At 56.9% G+C, this 19,916-nt stretch overlaps 1 protein-coding gene and 1 pseudogene across 1 annotated transcript in view; both read left to right on the plus strand.

Moving 5' to 3' along the window:
* LOC133359148 (UV excision repair protein RAD23 homolog B-like) overlaps positions 1-15,035 on the plus strand; it is a 35,884-nt gene extending 20,849 nt beyond the window's left edge. The window contains 6 exon segments of the mRNA XM_061577548.1: positions 3,531-3,548; positions 3,551-3,657; positions 11,224-11,395; positions 11,671-11,798; positions 12,552-12,698; positions 14,914-15,035. Of these exon segments, the coding sequence (XP_061433532.1) occupies positions 3,531-3,548; positions 3,551-3,657; positions 11,224-11,395; positions 11,671-11,798; positions 12,552-12,698; positions 14,914-15,027 (686 nt within the window). The 3' untranslated portion in view covers positions 15,028-15,035.
* Positions 15,036-19,298: 4,263 nt separating this feature from the next.
* Positions 19,299-19,916, plus strand: part of LOC133358991 (UMP-CMP kinase-like) — a 4,651-nt pseudogene continuing 4,033 nt past the window's right edge.

The following is a 19,916-nucleotide window of genomic DNA, read 5'->3' on the forward strand; positions in this document are numbered from 1 at the left end:
CGTGGCTAGCATCAACACCACCATGGCTAGCATCTAACCAACCACCATGGCTAGCATCACCACCATGGCTAGCATCACCACCACCGTGGCTAGCATCACCACCACCACCATGGCTAGCATCACCACCACCATGGCTAGCATCACCACCACCACATGGCTAGCATCACCACCACCATGGCTAGCATCACCACCACCATGGCTAGCATCACCACCACCATGGCTAGCATCACCACCACCACCATGGCTAGCATCACCACCACCATGGCTAGCATCACCACCACCGTGGCTAGCATCACCACCACCATGGCTAGCATCACCACCATGGCTAGCATCACCACCATGGCTAGCATCACCACCGTGGCTAGCATCACCACCGTGGCTAGCATCACCACCATGGCTAGCATCACCACCATGGCTAGCATCACCACCCCACCATGGCTAGCATCACCACCACCGTGGCTAGCATCACCACCACCGTGGCTAGCATCACCACCACCGTGGCTAGCATCACCACCACCATGGCTAGCATCACCACCACCATGGCTAGGCATCACCACCACCCATGGCTAGCACACCAACCACCGTGGCTAGCATCACCACCATGGCTAGCATCACCACCACCATGGCTAGCATCACCACCACCGTGGCTAGCATCACCACCAACCATGGCTAGCATCACCACCACCGTGGCTAGCATCACCACCACCGTGGCTAGCATCACCACCATGGCTAGCATCACCACCACCGTGGCTAGCATCACCACCACCATGGCTAGCATCACCACCACCATGGCTAGCATCACCACCACCGTGGCTAGCATCACCACCGTGATAGCATCACCACCACATGGCTAGCATCACCACCACGTTAGCTAGCATCACCACCACCCTGGCTAGCATCACCACCACCGTGGCTAGCTTCACCACCGTGGCTAGCATCCACCACCACTATGGCTAGCATCACCACGTGGCTAGCATCACCACCACCATGGCTAGCATCACCACCACCGTGCTAGCATCACCACCATGGCTAGCATCACCACCACCCTGGCTAGCATCACCACCACCGTGGCTAGCATCACCACCATGGCTAGCATCACCACCACCGTGGCTAGCATCACCACCATGGCTAGCATCACCACCATGGCTAGCATCACCACCACCGGGCTAGCATCACCACCATGGCTAGCATCACCACCACGTGGCTAGCATCAACCACCATGGCTAGCATCACCACCACCGTGGCTAGCATCACCACCACCATGGCTAGCATCAACCACCATGGCTAGCATCACCCATCACCATGGCTAGCATCACCACCGTGGCTAGCATCACCACCACCGTGGCTAGCATCACCACCATGGCTAGCATCACCACCATGGCTAGCATCATCACCATGGCTAGCATCACCACCACCATGGCTAGCATCACACCACCACCATGGCAGTCAGCATCACACCATGGCTAGCATCACCATACCATGGCTAGAATCACACCACCGTGGCTAGCATCACACACCACCATGGCTGCATCACCACCACCGTGGCTAGCATCACCATCACCACCGCCGTGGCTAGCATCACCATCACCACCACCGTGGCTAGCATCACCACCGCCGTGGGCTAGCATCACCACCACCATGGCTAGCGTCACCACCACCATGGCTAGCATCACCACCACCGTGGCTAGCGTCACCACCACCGTGGCTAGCGTCACACACCACCATGGCTAGCGTCCACTACCACCATGGCTAGCATCACCTCCACCGTGGCTAGCATCACAACCACCGTGGCTAGCATCACCACCACCGTGGCTAGCGTCACCACCACCATGGCTAGCATCACCACCACCGTGGCTAGCATCACCACCACCGTGGCTAGCGTCACCACCACCGTGGCTAGCATCACCACCACCATGTGCTAGCATCACCACCACCGTGGCTAGCATCACCATCACCCACCGCCGTGGCTAGCAATCACCATCACCACCACCGTGGCTAGCATCACCACCGCCGTGGCTAGCATCACCACCACCATGGCTAGCGTCACCACCACCATGGCTAGCATCACCACCACCGTGGCTAGCGTCACCACCACCGTGGCTAGCGTCACCACCACAATGGCTAGCGTCACCACCACCATGGCTAGCATCACCACCACCGTGGCTAGCATCACCACACCGTGGCTAGCATCACCACCACCGTGGCTAGCGTCCACCACCACCGTGGCTAGCGTCACCACCACCATGGCTAGCATCACCACCACCGTGGCTAGCATCACCACCACCGTGGCTAGCGTCACCACCACCGTGGCTAGCGTCACCACCACCATGGCTAGCATCACCACCGCCGTGGCTAGCATCACCACCACCATGGCTAGCGTCACCACCACCATGGCTAGCATCACCACCACCGTGGCTAGCATCACCACCACCGTGGCTGGCGTCACCACCACCATGGCTAGCATCACCACCACCATGGCTAGCATCTCCACCACCATGGCTAGCATCACCACCACCGTGGCTAGCATCACCACCGTGGCTAGCATCACCACCACCATGGCTAGCATCTCCACCACCATGGCTAGCATCTCCACCGTGGCTAGCATCACCACCATGGCTAGCATCACCACCACCATGGCTAGCATCTCCACCACCATGGCTAGCATCACCACCACCGTGGCTAGCATCACCACCATGGCTAGCATCACCACCACCGTGGCTAGCATCACCACCATGGCTAGCATCACCACCATGGCTAGCATCACCACCGCCGTGGCTAGCATCACCACCATGGCTAGCATCACCACCACCATGGCTAGCATCACCACCGTGGATAGCATCACCGTTGAGCCAACCTGAACCCTTTCAACACCGACCACATTGTATCGTTTTGTAAACTCAGTTCGGCTTATAGGGATTGTTGTTGTTGGATTGAATGGAAGCATGACTGCTTCGTCCTTACACGCTACTTTTTATTTTCTGGGTAGTTGCCACTAGATGGCAGCAGCAGACGTGGTCACCACTCGCTTGTACACACTTGTGTACGCGCTTGTGTACACGCTTGTGATTGTGATGATGGGGGAGATGTTTTAGATGGGAGATGATTGTGATTCTGATGGGAGATGTCTCAGATTGGAGGTGATTGTGATTCTGATGGGAGATGTCTCAGATGGGAGATGATTGTGATTCTGATGGGAGATGTCTCAGATTGGAGGTGATTGTGATTCTGATGGGGATGTCTCAGATGGGAGATGATTGTGATTCTGACGGGAGATGTCTCAGATGGGAGATGATTGTGATTCTGATGGGAGATGTCTCAGATTGGAGGTGATTGTGATTCTGATGGGAGATGTCTCAGATGGGAGATGATTGTGATTCTGACGGGAGATGTCTCAGATGGGAGATGATTGTGATTCTGACGGGAGATGTCTCAGATGGGAGATGATTGTGATTCTGATGGGAGATGTCTCAGATTGGAGGTGATTGCGATTGTGACGGGCGTGGCGTGTGTGTGCTGTGTGCGGCTGGCAGTGACAGGCCAGGCCTACGAAACATGGTGCAGGAGATGGTGCTCATGGGCTACGAGCGCGAGCGCGTCGTGGCGGCGCTGCGCTCCAGCTTCAACAACCCCGACCGCGCCGTCGAGTACCTCCTCACGGTGCGCGACAGCAGCCGCTACGCACACAGCTACACCAGCTACACACAGCTACACACAGCTATACACAGAGCCACACAGCTACACAGCTACACACAGCTACACAGCTACACACAGCTACACACAGCTACACAGCTACACACAGCTACACAGCTACACACAGCTACACACAGCTACACACAGAGCCACACTGCTACACACAGAGCCACACTGCTACTCACAGAGCCACACAGCTACTCACAGAGCCACACTGCTACTCACAGAGCCACACTGCTACTCACAGAGCCACACTGCTACTCACAGAGCCACACAGCTACACACAGCCACACTGCTACTCACAGAGCCACACTGCTACACACAGAGCCACACTGCTACTCACAGAGCCACACTGCTACTCACAGAGCCACACTGCTACACACAGAGCCACACTACTACACACAGAGCCACACAGCTACACACAGAGCCACACTGCTACTCACAGAGCCACACTGCTACACACAGAGCCACACTGCTACACACAGAGCCACACAGCTACACACAGAGCCACACAGCTACACACAGCTACACTGCTACTCACAGAGCCACACCGCTACACACAGAGCCACACTGCTACTCACAGAGCCACACTGCTACTCACAGAGCCACTCTGCTACTCACAGAGCCACACTGCTACTCACAGAGCCACACTGACACCGCTACTCACAGAGCCACACAGCTACACACAGAGCCACACAGCTACTCACAGAGCCACACTGCTACTCACAGAGCCACACTGCTACTCACAGAGCCACACTGCTACTCACAGAGCCACACTGCTACTCACAGAGCCACACTGCTACTCACAGAGCCACTCTGCTACTCACAGAGCCACACTGCTACTCACAGAGCCACACTGACACCGCTACTCACAGAGCCACACAGCTACACACAGAGCCACACAGCTACTCACAGAGCCACACTGCTACTCACAGAGCCACACTGCTACTCACGAGCCACACTGCTACTCACAGAGCCCACTGCTACTCACAGAGCCACACTGCTACTCACAGAGCCACACTGCTACTCACAGAGCCACACTGCTACACACAGAGCCACACTGCTACTCACAGAGCCACACTGCTACTCACAGAGCCACACTGCTACACACAGAGCCACTCTGCTACACACAGAGCCACACTGCTACACACAGAGCCACACTGCTACTCACAGAGCCACACTGACACCGCTACTCACAGAGCCACACTGCTACTCACAGAGCCACACTGCTACTCACAGAGCCACACTGCTACACACAGAGCCACACTGCTACTCACAGAGCCACACTGCTACTCACAGAGCCACACTGCTACTCACAGAGCCACACTACTACACACAGAGCCACACTGCTACTCACAGAGCCACAGCTACACACAGAGCTACACTGCTACTCACAGAGCCACACTGCTACACACAGAGCCACAGCTACTCACAGAGCCACACCGCTACACACAGAGCCACACCGCTACTCACAGAGCCACACAGCTACTCACAGAGCCACACAGCTACACACAGCCACACACAGCCACACAGCTACACACAGCCACACCACCCACAGCTACACACAGCTACACACAGCTACACACAGCTACACACAGCCACACACAGCTACACACAGCTACACACAGCTACACAGCTACACACAGCTACACACAGCTACAGCTACACACAGAGCTACACAGCCCACACAGAGCCACACTGCTACTCACAGAGCCACACTGCTACTCACAGAGCCACTCAGCTACACACAGAGCTACACAGCTACTCACAGAGCCACACTGCTACTCACAGAGCTACACAGCTACACACGAGCCACACTACACACAGAGCCACAAGCTACACACAGAGCCACACAGCTACTCACAGAGCCACACTGCTACTCACAGAGCCACACTGCTACTCACAGAGCCACACTACTACTCACAGAGCCACACTGTTACACACAGAGCCACACTGCTACTCACAGAGCCACACTGCTACTCACAGAGCCATACTGCTACTCACAGAGCCACACTGCTACTCACAGAGCCACACCAGCTCACAGAGCCACACACACAGAGCCACACCGCTACTCACAGAGCCACACTGCTTAACACAGAGCCACACTGCTACACACAGAGCCACACTGCTACTCACAGAGCCACCAGCTACACACAGAGCCACAGCTACACACAGAGCCACACTGCTACTCACAGAGCCACACAGCTACTCACAGAGCCACACAGCTACACACAGAGCCACACAGCTACACACAGAGCCACACAGCTACACACAGAGCCACTCTGCTACTCACAGAGCCACACAGCTACACACAGAGCCACACAGCTACACACAGAGCCACTCTGCTACTCCAGAGCCACACAGCTACACACAGAGCCACATACTACACACAGAGCCACACTGCTACTCACAGAGCCACACTGCTACACACAGAGCACACTGCTACACACAGAGCCACACTGCTACACACAGAGCCACACAGCTACACACAGAGCCACACTGCTACTCACACAGCCACACTGCTACACACAGAGCCACACGCTACACACAGAGCCACACTACTACACACAGAGCCACACTGCTACTCACAGAGCCACACTGCTACACACAGAGCCACACTGCTACACACAGAGCCACACAGCTACACACAGAGCCACACTACACACAGAGCCACACTGCTACTCACAGAGCCACACTGCTACACACAGAGCCACACTGCTACACACAGAGCCACACTGCTACACACAGAGCCACACTGCTACACACAGAGCCACACTGCTACACACAGAGCCACACTGCTACACACAGAGCCACACTGCTACACACAGAGCACACTGCTACACACAGAGCCACACTGCTACACACAGAGCCACACTGCTACACACAGAGCCACACTGCTACACACAGAGCCACACAGCTACTCACAGAGCCACAAGCTACTCACAGAGCCACACAGCTACACACAGAGCCACACGAGCAGCCACACACAGAGCCACACTGCTACTCACAGAGCCACACAGCTACACACAGAGCCACACGAGCAGCCACACACAGAGCCACACCGCTACTCACAGAGCCACACCGCTACTCACAGAGCCACACTGCTACTCACAGAGCCACACTGCTACACACAGAGCCACACTGCTACTCACAGAGCCACACTGCTACTCACAGAGCCACACTGCTACACACAGAGCCACTCTGCTACACACAGAGCCACACTGCTACTCACAGAGCCACACTGACACGCTACTCACAGAGCCACACTGCTACTCACAGAGCCACACTGCTACTCACGAGCCACACTGCTACACAGAGCCACACTGCTACTCACAGAGCCACACTGCTACTCACAGAGCCACACTGCTACTCACAGAGCCACACTACTACACACAGAGCCACACTGCTACTCACAGACCACGCTACACACAGAGCTACACTGCTACTCACAGAGCCACACTGCTACACACAGAGCCACACAGCTACTCACAGAGCCACACCGCTACACACAGAGCCACACCGCTACTCACAGAGCCACACAGCTACTCACAGAGCCACAGCTACACACAGCCACACACAGCCACACAGCTACACACAGCCACACACAGCCACACACAGCTACACACAGCTACACACAGCTACACACAGCTACACAGCCACACACAGCTACACACAGCTACACACAGCTACACAGCTACACACAGCTACACACAGCTACAGCTACACACAGAGCTACACAGCCACACACAGAGCCCACTGCTACTCACAGAGCCACACTGCTACTCACAGAGCCACTCAGCTACACACAGATACACAGCTACTCACAGAGCCACACTGCTACTCACAGAGCTACACAGCTACACACAGAGCCACAGCTACACACAGAGCCACACAGCTACACACAGAGCCACACAGCTACTCACAGAGCCACACTGCTACTCACAGAGCCACACTGCTACTCACAGAGCCACACTACTACTCACAGAGCCACACTGTTACACACAGAGCCACACTGCTACTCACAGAGCCACACTGCTACTCACAGAGCCATACTGCTACTCACAGAGCCACACTGCTACTCACAGAGCCACCAGCTACTCACAGAGCCACACAGCTACACACAGAGCCACACCGCTACTCACAGAGCCACACTGCTTAACACGAGCCACACTGCTACACACAGAGCCACACTGCTACTCACAGAGCCACACAGCTACACACAGAGCCACACAGCTACACACAGAGCCACACTGCTACTCACAGAGCCACACAGCTACTCACAGAGCCACACAGCTACACACAGAGCCACACAGCTACACACAGAGCCACACAGCTACACACAGAGCCACTCTGCTACTCACAGAGCCACACAGCTACACACAGAGCCACACAGCTACACACAGAGCCACTCTGCTACTCACAGAGCCACACAGCTACACACAGAGCCACACTACTACACACAGAGCCACACTGCTACTCACAGAGCCACACTGCTACACACAGAGCCACACTGCTACACACAGAGCCACACTGCTACACACAGAGCCACACAGCTACACACAGAGCCACACTGCTACTCACACAGCCACACTGCTACACACAGAGCCACACAGCTACACACAGAGCCACACTACTACCACAGAGCCACACTGCTACTCACAGAGCCACACTGCTACACACAGAGCCACACTGCTACACACAGAGCCACACTGCTACACACAGAGCCACACTGCTACACACAGAGCCACACTGCTACACACAGAGCCACACTGCTACACACAGAGCCACACTGCTACACACAGAGCCACACTGCTACACACAGAGCCACACTGCTACACACAGAGCCACACTGCTACACACAGAGCCACACAGCTACTCACAGAGCCACACAGCTACTCACAGAGCCACACAGCTACACACAGAGCCACACGAGCAGCCACACACAGAGCCACACTGCTACTCACAGAGCCACACAGCTACACACAGAGCCACACGAGCAGCCACACACGAGCCCACCGCTACTCACAGAGCCACACCGCTACTCACAGAGCCACACTGCTACTCACAAGCCACACTGCTACACACAGAGCCACACTGCTACTCACAGAGCCACACTGCTACTCACAGAGCCACACTGCTACACACAGAGCCACTCTGCTACACACAGAGCCACACTGCTACTCACAGAGCCACACTGACACCGCTACTCACAGAGCCACACTGCTACTCACAGAGCCACACTGCTACTCACAGAGCCACACTGCTACACACAGAGCCACACTGCTACTCACAGAGCCACACTGCTACTCACAGAGCCACACTGCTACACACAGAGCCACACTGCTACTCACAGAGCCACACTGCTACTCACAGAGCCACACTGCTACTCACAGAGCCACACTGCTACTCACAGAGCCACACTGCTACTCACAGAGCCACACTGCTACTCACAGAGCCACACTGCTACACACAGAGCCACACGAGCAGCCACACACAGAGCCACACAGCTACTCACAGATCCACACTACTACACAGAGCCACACTGCTACTCACAGAGCCACACAGCTACACACAGAGCTACACTGCTACTCACAGAGCCACACTGCTACACACAGAGCCACACAGCTACTCACAGAGCCACACCGCTACACACAGAGCCACACCGCTACTCACAGAGCCACACAGCTACTCACAGAGCCACACAGCTACACACAGCCACACACAGCCACACAGCTACACACAGCCACACACAGCCACACACAGCTACACACAGCTACACACAGCCACACACAGCTACACACAGCTACACACAGCTACACAGCTACACACAGCTACACACAGCTACAGCTACACACAGAGCTACACAGCCACACACAGAGCCACACTGCTACTCACAGAGCCACACTGCTACTCACAGAGCCACTCAGCTACACACAGAGCTACACAGCTACTCACAGAGCCACCTGCTACTCACAGAGCTACACAGCTACACACAGAGCCACACAGCTACACACAGAGCCACACAGCTACACACAGAGCCACACAGCTACTCACAGAGCCACACTGCTACTCAGAGCCACACTACTACTCACAGAGCCACACTGTTACACACAGAGCCACACTGCTTCTCACAGAGCCACACTGCTACACACAGAGCCACACTGCTACACACAGAGCCACACTGCTACTCACAGAGCCACACAGCTACTCACAGAGCCACACAGCTACACACAGAGCCACACAGCTACACACAGAGCCACACTACTACACACAGAGCCACATTGCTACACACAGAGCCACACTGCTACTCACAGAGCCACACAGCTACACACAGAGCCACACTGCTACACACAGAGCCACACTGCTACACACAGAGCCACACTGCTACACACAGAGCCACACTGCTACACACAGAGCCACACTGCTACACACAGAGCCACACTGCTACACACAGAGCCACACTGCTACACACAGAGCCACACAGCTACTCACAGAGCCACACAGCTACTCACAGAGCCACACAGCTACACACAGAGCCACACGAGCAGCCACACACAGAGCCACACTGCTACTCACAGAGCCACACAGCTACACACAGAGCCACACGAGCAGCCACACACAGAGCCACACCGCTACTCACAGAGCCACACCGCTACTCACAGAGCCACACAGCTACTCACAGAGCCACACTGCTACACACAGAGCCACACTGCTACTCACAGAGCCACACGAGCAGCCACACACAGAGCCACACTGCTACACACAGAGCCACACTACTACTCATAGAGCCACACGAGCAGCCACACACAGAGCCACACTGACACTCACAGAGCCACACTGACACCGCTACTCACAGAGCCACACAGCTACACACAGAGCCACACAGCTACACACAGAGCCACACTGCTACTCACAGAGCCACACAGCTACACACAGAGCCACACTGACACTCACAGAGCCACACTGACACGGATACTCACAGAGCCACGCCCGCCAACGCAGCAGCACGCTAACCGCACGGTCACCACACGCGCTACCTCGCACCCACGCACCACCACGCACTACCACGCGCTACCTCGCACTACCACGCACTACCACGCACCAACCACAACCCCACTCGCGCGCATCACCCCAACCCCCCTCTCCACCACCACAAGTGGCGCCGCTCTGCTCGACGGCGCCCCACACGGCCGATGAGCCTGCAGTGAGCGTCTGTGCCGGGCCTCTGCGCTGACCGCGTGTGTCATCGTGCTGCTGCTGCTGCTTCTACTGCTGCTGCTGCTACTGCTGCTGCTACTGCTGCTGTTGCTACTGCTACTGCTGCTACTGCTGCTGCTGCTACTGCTGCTGCTACTGCTGCTACTGCTGCTGCTGCTACTGCTGCTGCTACTGCTACTGCTGCTGCTACTGCTGCTGCTACTGCTGCTGCTGCTACTGCTGCTGCTGCTGCTGCTACTGCTGCTGCTACTGCTGCTGCTACTGCTGCTACTGCTACTACTGCTGCTACTGCTGCTGCTACTGCTGCTGCTACAGGGCATGCAGGAAGGCGAGGGGCTGGCTGCAGACGCTCCCGCTGAGAGCCAGCAGCAGCGGCAGCAGCAGCGGCAGGCGGCTTCCGCGCCCAGCGCCCCGGCCGCCTCGGGCACCACCAGCAGCAGCAGCACGGCGAGTACCGGTGGCACCGCGTCGCAGGGCTCCAGATCCGGTGAGGGGGTGTGTGGGGGTGTGTGTGTGTGTCTGTGTGAGTTCCATTCCCGCTCACTGCTAACTCCAGTGACGATTATCTGAACCGGTCCTGGGCCTCCCCTAGGTCCACTCAGCTTCAAACGAGTGCGCGGTGCGACGTGTAGTAAACATCGCCACTGGGGAGACAAAGCCGGCCGGCGTGGTGCTGGCCACCCGCCCCCTCGTGTGCCACGTGCCACTTGCCCCAACAATCTGCTGAAGGCTGCCCGGGGTGGACCTGCGTGTTTGTTGCAGGCAACCCGCTGGAGTACCTGCGGAACCAGGCACAGTTCCGCTACATGCGGCGCGCCGTGCAGCAGAACCCCGGCCTGCTGCCCGCCCTGCTGCAGGAGCTGGGCGTCCAGAACCCTCAGCTGCTTGCGGTGAGCGTCGCACACGCGTCGCACACGCGTCGCACACGCGTCGCACACGCGTCGCACACGCATCGCACACGCATCGCACACGCGCGTCGCTCACACGCGTCGCACACGCGTCGCACACGCGTCGCACACGCGTCGCACACGCATCGCACACGCGCGTCGCTCACACGCGTCGCACACGCATCGCACACGCATCGCACACGCATCGCACACGCGCGTCGCTCACACGCGTCGCACACGCGTCGCACACGCGTCGCACACGCGTCGCACACGCATCGCACACGCGCGTCGCTCACACGCGTCGCACACACATGTCGCACACACGTCGCACATGCGTCGCTCCCACGCGTCGCCCACGCAACAACACGATTAGCAAATCGCAAAGGCAGCGATTTTTTTTTTCCGATTTGAAAAGTCCCCTTTCTTCTTGGATTTTTTTTTGTTATCATAACTTTTTTTGATTCAACTTAACAATTGTTCTATGTTTGATTGTTCTATTTCAATTAAAAATTTAAATTATCATCCTTGCATTAGAATATATAGTGCAGTTCATATGTTGATGGTATCACGTGGTAATGCTCCATCACGTGTTTTAAATCTATTACACAGTGAATATTCAACTGCAGCTTGACTTCAAAACATTTATTCGCGAATCAAATCGCAATATCTGTCAGAAAATAATCGCAATTGCATCTCTTCCCCAAGTCGTTGAGCCCTGCTCTGCACGTTTTGCACGTTTTGCTTGCGGCCTAGCAGGAGATCAGCCAGTACCAGGAGGAGTTCATCCACATGCTCAACGAGCCGGGCGAGGAGGGCGCCGAGGAGCCCGGCGCCGACGAGCCGGGCGCAGACCGGCCGCAGGTCATCCAGGTCACGCCCGACGAGATGGACGCCATCGAGAGGGTAATGCCGCCGTGTGGGAGCGCGCGAGCGTGCGCTGCTTCTGCTGCTGCTGCTGTGTTTGTGCATGTGTGCTGCTGCTGGTGCTGTGTTTGTGTGTGCTGCTGCTGCTGCTGTGCTTGTGCATGTGTGCTGCTGGTGCTGTGTTTGTGTGTGTGCTGCTGCTGCTGCTGTGTTTGTGCTGCTGCTGCTGCTGCTGTGCTTGTGCATGTGTGCTGCTGCTGGTGCTGTGTTTGTGTGTGTGTGCTGCTGCTGCTGCTGTTTTGTGCATGTGTGCTGCTGCTGCTGCTGTGCTTGTGCATGTGTGCTGCTGCTGGTGCTGTGTTTGTGTGTGTGCTGCTGCTGCTGCTGTGTTTGTGTGTGTGCTGCTGCTGCTACTGCTGCTGTGCTTGTGCATGTGTGCTGCTGCTGGTGCGCGGGCCCGGGTAAAACTACGTGGCCGGGAGTCGGAGCCGTTCCCTGTACACCTTGGGGTGCGACAGGGATGTCCCTGGCTCCCACATTATTTAACATCTATTTTGACCGCGTTGTTCGTGAAGCCTTCAATGGCTGTACCGGGGGAATTTCCATTTGGTACAGATATAATGGGAGGCTGATCGATGCCCGGGTGCGGTCAAGGGATGGCTCCCTATTGGTAAACCACGTTATGTATGCCGATGATTTGGTAATTGCTGCTCATTCAGAAGAGGAGTTGGAGGCGCTGCTGATGAACCTGGAGCGTGCCACTAAGAGGTGGGTGGGGCCTTACCATCAGCCCCACCAAAACTAAGCACCTGCCTGGGTATTTTGTACCATCGGACACTCCACCCCCACAACTCCCAATCGGTGATGGGGCAGTAGTGGAGAGAGTGGAGAGTTTTCCATACTTGGGCAGTGTGCTTATGACCGGCTCCAGTTTAACAGCAGAGGTCTCACTCCGAATCAGTCGAGCGGCATTGTCTTTTCATCGGTTGCGTAACGCTGTGTAGAAGCTACCTGGATTGTCGCTCCGCACGAAGCTTCAGGTCTTCTCGGCCACAGTCATTCCTTCCCTTCTCTACGCTTGCGAAACGTGGACCCCCCTAATAGAGCATCTTCGCCGGTTGGAAACATTTAGGCTGGCCTGCCTACGATCCATCCTGGGTTTAACCAGGCTGGATTGTGTGAGGAGCTCACAAATCCTTGAAAGATCTGGGCAAAGTCCCATCGGTGAGCTCCTCCGGCAGGCAAGGCTGCGTTGGCTGGGTCATGTAGCCCGCATGCCCAGCCACCGCATGCCTAAACAGCTTTTGTTCGGCCGGATAGAGGGGCTAAACGGGCCCGGCACGGGCTAGAGAAGAGATGGAGTTATGTGGTACGGGAGGACGTGGAGCTGAGTGGACTTGCCGATGACTATACCAGCGGTGTCAAGATCGGCCTCTGTGGAGGAGGCTCGTGAAGGACACTACTGGGCAGTTGGAGGCAGTCGCCCTCCAACAACAACGGAGGGCGGAGGAGCGACGCTCACAACCACGAGCGGAGTGCCCGGTGGCTAAAGCACAGCAAGTTGGTACAGTAGGGGGCACAGGTGGTGCATCAGCCAGTCATCTCGGTCATCTCAGTCAGTCGACCCGTGGCACCTGCTGGGTCTGCCCCGTGACCTCCTGCCAGCGGGCATTCGACACTTCATGTGGCCTCAAGGTGCACTTGGCCTGGCACAAGCGTCGTGGTGACGTCACCGCCACTTAGTGGCGAATGGCGGTTGTTGTGCTGCTGTGTGTGTAGCAGTGTGTGTGTGCTGCTGCGTGTGTGCTGCTGCTAACAGTGTGTGTGTGTGTGCTGTGTGTGTGTGCTACTGTGTCTGTGTGCTGCTGCTGACACTGTGTGTGTGTGTGCTGCTAACACTGTGTGTGCGCTGTGTGTGTGTGCTGTGTGTGTGCTACTGTGTGTGTTGCTGCTGCTAACACTGTGTGTGTGCGCTGTGTGTGTGTGTGTGCTGTGTGTGTGTGCTGCTGCTGACACTGTGTGTGTGCTGCTAACACTGTGTGTGTGCGCTGTGTGTGTGTGTGCTGTGTGTGTTGCTACTGTGTGTGTGTGCTGCTGCTGACACTGTGTGTGTGCTGCTAACACTGTGTGTGTGCGCTGTGTGTGTGTGTTGCTGTGTGTGTGTGTGTAGCAGTGTGTGGTGTGCTGCTGCTAACACTGTGCTGTGTGTGTGTGTGTGCTGACACTGTGTGTGTGCTGCTGTGTGTGTGAGCAGCTCATGGGCCTGGGCTTTGAGCGGCGCCTGGCGATGGAGGCCTACTTTGCCTGCGACAAGAACGAGAACCTGGCGGCAAACTTCCTCCTACAGCACATCGTGGACGACGACTGAGTCCACCATCGCCCCTCCCTCCCCCATCGCCCCCCCCCTCTCTGCCTCCCTCCCCTCCCCATCGCCCTCATCGCCCCCATCGCCCCCCCCCCCCTCTCATGCTCCCTCCCCGACGCCGCCCCGCAGAGCACACACGCCCACGGCCCTTCTCTCTCCCCTTCACGGCCACCGCCACCATCGTCGTCACCACCACCACCGCCATCACCGCCACCACCACCACCACCGCTAGCACCACCATCATCGTAATCACCACCACCGCCATCACCGCTAGCACCACCATCACTGCCACCGTCACCACCACCACCACCACTAGCACCACCATCGTCGTCGTCACCACCATCACTGCCACCGTCACCACCACCACCACCGCTAGCACCACCATCATCGTCACCGCCGCTGCCACCACGATCACCGCCACCACCAGTGCCATCATCGCCGTCGGCGCCACCGGGCACGGCTGCGTTGCACCGTCACCACGAGCAAGTGCTGCTGAAGCGTCGGGCCGGAAGAGGGCGTGGCCAAGTGGGGGAGGGGGGGGGGTCACTCGCGCGGGGGGGGGGGGTCACTCACGCAAGGGGTCACTCCCGCAAGGGGTCACTCCCGCAAGGGTCACTCCCTCTCGGCGTTTTCCCGTGGAGCACGTCAACGGGACGACGCGCGTTGACAGGGTGGCGCGCGTTGATGGTGGCGTGTGCTGCCAATCGCCGTGACTGGGGGACGCTGCTCGTTCGGTTAGAACCCACCCAGCCCCCCCCCCCTGGTAGCTAATGAACTAATCTGCTTGCGTGGTGACCTCTGACCCTGCCCCCTCCGCGGCGCTGGGGAGGCCCTCTTCCGGCCGCACGTCTAGGTCCAGGACGCCGGGCCGAGTGGCTTCGCCCAAATCCTAAATGGGATTTTCGTATTTCCCCCCCCCTCCTCTCTGGTTCATAAACATTCTGCATCGCGTCACAACGGCCCCCTGTCCCAGGCCAGCCCCACGCAGGGAGACGGCGACGATCGCGTGGCGCTCGAATTTGATGAAACAAAAACATTTCAAGAGCCGCGACGCTCGTGGTGACTAGGCCGCTCAACTCGCCGGCCAGCCGGGACCCCAAGAACCGCCTCCAAGTCCCTGAGCACCGCGTGCAGCGCATACCCCCACACCGCCCCCCCCCTTCTCCCGTCACCTAAAGCCCCCCCCCCCCCCCCCCCGGCGTGACGGCCCCGACCACTTAACCCCCACCCCCTCCCCGCCCCGTAAGCTTATTATGCAAAGGTGGAGAGGCAAGCGGAGAGCGTCGTTGGCGTGGGGTTTGTTCCGCTACGTTTCCTTGTTAAAGCGTCGGCGTCGTCGTCACCGTCGGCGTCGTCGTCACCGTCGTCACCGTTGTCACCGTCACCGCCGTCACCGCCGCCGCGTTGCGTGACCGGGCCGAGCGCCGATTTTGCCGCGGCCGGCGATACGGCAAAGTTCCCCGCGGCGCTGCGTTGTGCCACCTGGACCGGCGGGCGGGCGGAGCGGAGGTGGTGCTCGGGCCGGGGCTGGGTGGGGCCGAGCTGGGTGGGGCCGGGCTGGGTGGGGCCGGGCTGGGTGGGGCCGGGCTGGGTGGGGCCGGGCTGGGTGGGCCGGGCTGGGTGGGGCTCGCGAGTTGGGGTTGTTTGTGGGTTTTGGTGTCAATGGTGGGGGGGGCGGTGGGTAGTGACTGGGTGGCGTTGGCGTTAGGGCTGTAGCAGTGGACGTCATGGGTGTGGGTTGGTCTCGGTGACTTGCGACTTGGTGTTAGTGGCAGAGTGGCTCTGCTTGCTACTTGACTGGGGTTCGGCTGAGTGCTCGTGGTTGGTTGGGTAGTTTCCCAGGGTTATGGGTAGCGCTAGTGACTTGGGGTAGTTGGGGTTATGGGTAGCGCTAGTGACTTGGGGTAGTTGGGGTTATGGGTAGCGCTAGTGACTTGGGGTAGTTGGGTTATGGGTAGCGCTAGTGACTTGGGGTAGTTGGGGTTATGGGTTGCGCTGGTGACTTGGGATAGTTGGGGTTATGGGTAGTGCTGGTGACTTGGGGTAGTTGGGGTTATGGGTTGCGCTAGTGACTTGGGATAGTTGGGGTTATGGGTAGTGCTGGTGACTTGGGGTAGTTGGGGTTATGGGTAGCGCTAGTGACTTGGGATAGTTGGGGTTATGGGTAGTGCTGGTGACTTGGGGTAGTTGGGGTTATGGGTAGCGCTGGTGACTTGGGTAGTTGGGGTTATGGGTAGCGCTAGTGACTTGGGGTAGTTGGGGTTATGGGTAGCGCTGGTGACTTGGGGTAGTTGGGTTATGGGTAGCGCTGGTGACTTGGGGTAGTTGGGGTTTGGGTAGCGCTGGTGACTTGGGGTAGTTGGGTTATAGGTAGCGCTAGTGACTTGGGGTAGTAGGGTTATGAGTAGCGCTAGTGACTTGGGGTAGTTGGGGTTATGGGTAGCGCTAGTGACTTGGGGTAGTAGGGTTATGGGTAGCGCTGGTGACTTGGGGTAGTTGGGGTTATGGGTAGCGCTAGTGACTTGGGGTAGTTGGGGTTATGGGTAGCGCTAGTGACTTGGGGTAGTTGGGTTATGGGTAGCGCTAGTGACTTGGGGTAGTTGGGGTTATGGGTAGCGCTAGTGACTTGGGGTAGTAGGGTTATGGGTAGCGCTGGTGACTTGGGGTAGTTGGGGTTATGGGTAGCGCTAGTGACTTGGGGTAGTTGGGGTTATGGGTAGCGCTAGTGACTTGGGGTAGTTGGGTTATGGGTTGCGCTGGTACCAGTGGCTGCGGTGATCAGGGCTAGAATCTAGTTGGCTGTTCCGCTCACGAAGTTCTCTCTCCACCACCCCCACGGTAACGCACGGAAACCTCTCGCTCACCCACCCACCTGCCCGCTCGCCCGCCCTCTCGTCCGCTCGCTCGCTTACCCGCTCGCCCGCCCACCCGCTCGTCCACCCGCTCGTCCACCCGCTCGCCCGCTCGCTCGCCCTCCGATGACCTTTTCTGGTGTCCCAGGATCCCAGCGGTCCCAGGCCGTGGTCACGCAGCAGTCGCAGCGTAAATACAACAACTACAACAACAACAACTACAACAACAACTACTACTACTACACTCGCGCGTGACGATAAATAATAAAAGAGAGAGTTGTTATTTACAGCGAGCCTCGCCGGCTGGTTTGTGTCTCTGCCTTCTGTTGTGAGTGGCGCTGGTGGTGGGGGGGGGGGTGGATTGGGGGGGGGGGTGAGGACCGTGGGGGGTGGGGGGGTGAGGACTGGTGGGGGGGGTGACGGTGTGGGGCCTCACGGCCGCCCAGGGTCCAGCAAGGGGGTTGGGGGGGCAGCACCTAATGTCCCGCGTGGCCAGAGATGTTAACTACCTCGCCTGGTCTACAGGAGGTCGTGGGTTCAATCCCGACCCTGACTATGCCTGCTGCTGCTGCTGTAGATTTGGAGTTTGCGTGTCTCTCTCTCATCATCATCACCACGGTGGCTAGGAGATGTTAACTACCTCGCCTGGTATACAGGAGGTCGTGGATTCCATTCCGATCCGGACCCTGACGATGCCTGCTGCTGCTGTAGATTTGGAGTCTCTCATCATCATCACGGTGACTAGGAGATGTTGACTACCTCGCCTGGTCTACAGGAGATCGTGGGTTCCATCCCGACCCTGACGACGCTTGCTGCTGCTGCTCTACATTTCCACGTGAGAACGTCCAAGCCACTGGAAGAAAGAAACCAGCGCTACGTATCTCAGTGGATGCTTTCCCGTCAAATCAACGAGAGTTTCAAGGGCCCACTTGCTCGGGGCCTCCCACAAACAGCGGCATCACAACAGCCCGGCTTCATTTGTCGATATCACTGGTCAACAACAAAACAACATTTTTTTCTGGCCTGGACTTTTGCAGCTGTTCTAGACTAATTTCAGGGTGCTGATTCCAAATCTGATCTCAGATTTGCTCTATCACATCTCAACTTTATGCTATCGGCATACCCCATTTTCATTGATTTTACACTTGTGATTGCAAGTTGTTGCGAGTCAGTGACTGCTTTAGTGTTAAATATGGTGCTGTATTTTTAGGATAATGTGTTTAAATATCATTTTATGTAGATATCCACATTTATTTAATATTTTTCTTCTGCAGTTTGTATTGAAAATGCAATATTTGATATCTCAAAAACCTGATGTGATAGACAAAAACTGATGCCAGATTTGGAATCGGCACCCCAAAATTGCCTTAAACCCGTTGTAATACCTCATGCCAGAAAAGTGTGTTGACCAGTGTAATGAAGATGGATCGGGGCTGGTGGTGGTGGTTGTGCCACGTGGCATTGCGCCCCGGGGCCTTCTGGGAACCTCAGGGCCGGCCCCGTTCGGCCGTCACGTGGCCCTGGAGTCGGAGCCACTTTGCGCGTTCAGGCGTCAGCAGCAGCAGCAGCGGATTGATTTGTGCCGACATCGGCACCGACTGTGCTCTGTTGAACTTCCACGCCTGGGTTTCATCTCCACCAGCACTGGTTCTTAACCTGTAGGGGGCGGGCTGGAGGGGAGGGGGCGAGACATTGGGCAGGTAATATTTTTGAAGGTAAATAATCGACGGCACAAATCAAGCAACGCGGGCACGTCAAGGCACAAACTTGCTTCGTTTCATCAGCGCCGATCTATTTAGGAGCAAAACTGTTTATTTTTATTTTTTTACGATGAGAACCAAAATGGTGCAGACTGCAGTCAAAGATTAAGAACCGCTGGTCCACATGTCCTGTGACCCCCCATTTAATTATGTAAAACTGAGTTTCTGCGTGTTTTAAAAAAGGAAAGTTTATTTAAAAACAGAAATGAATATGCAAAGGAAAAATGTTCGGGGGGGGGGGGGTGGGGTCACAAGACACCCAGACCTACACTGCACAGTG

Source organism: Lethenteron reissneri, chromosome 64 (assembly GCF_015708825.2).
Source record: "Lethenteron reissneri isolate LAM-NWPU_2019-01 chromosome 64, ASM1570882v1, whole genome shotgun sequence".
Lineage (NCBI taxonomy): Eukaryota > Metazoa > Chordata > Hyperoartia > Petromyzontiformes > Petromyzontidae > Lethenteron > Lethenteron reissneri.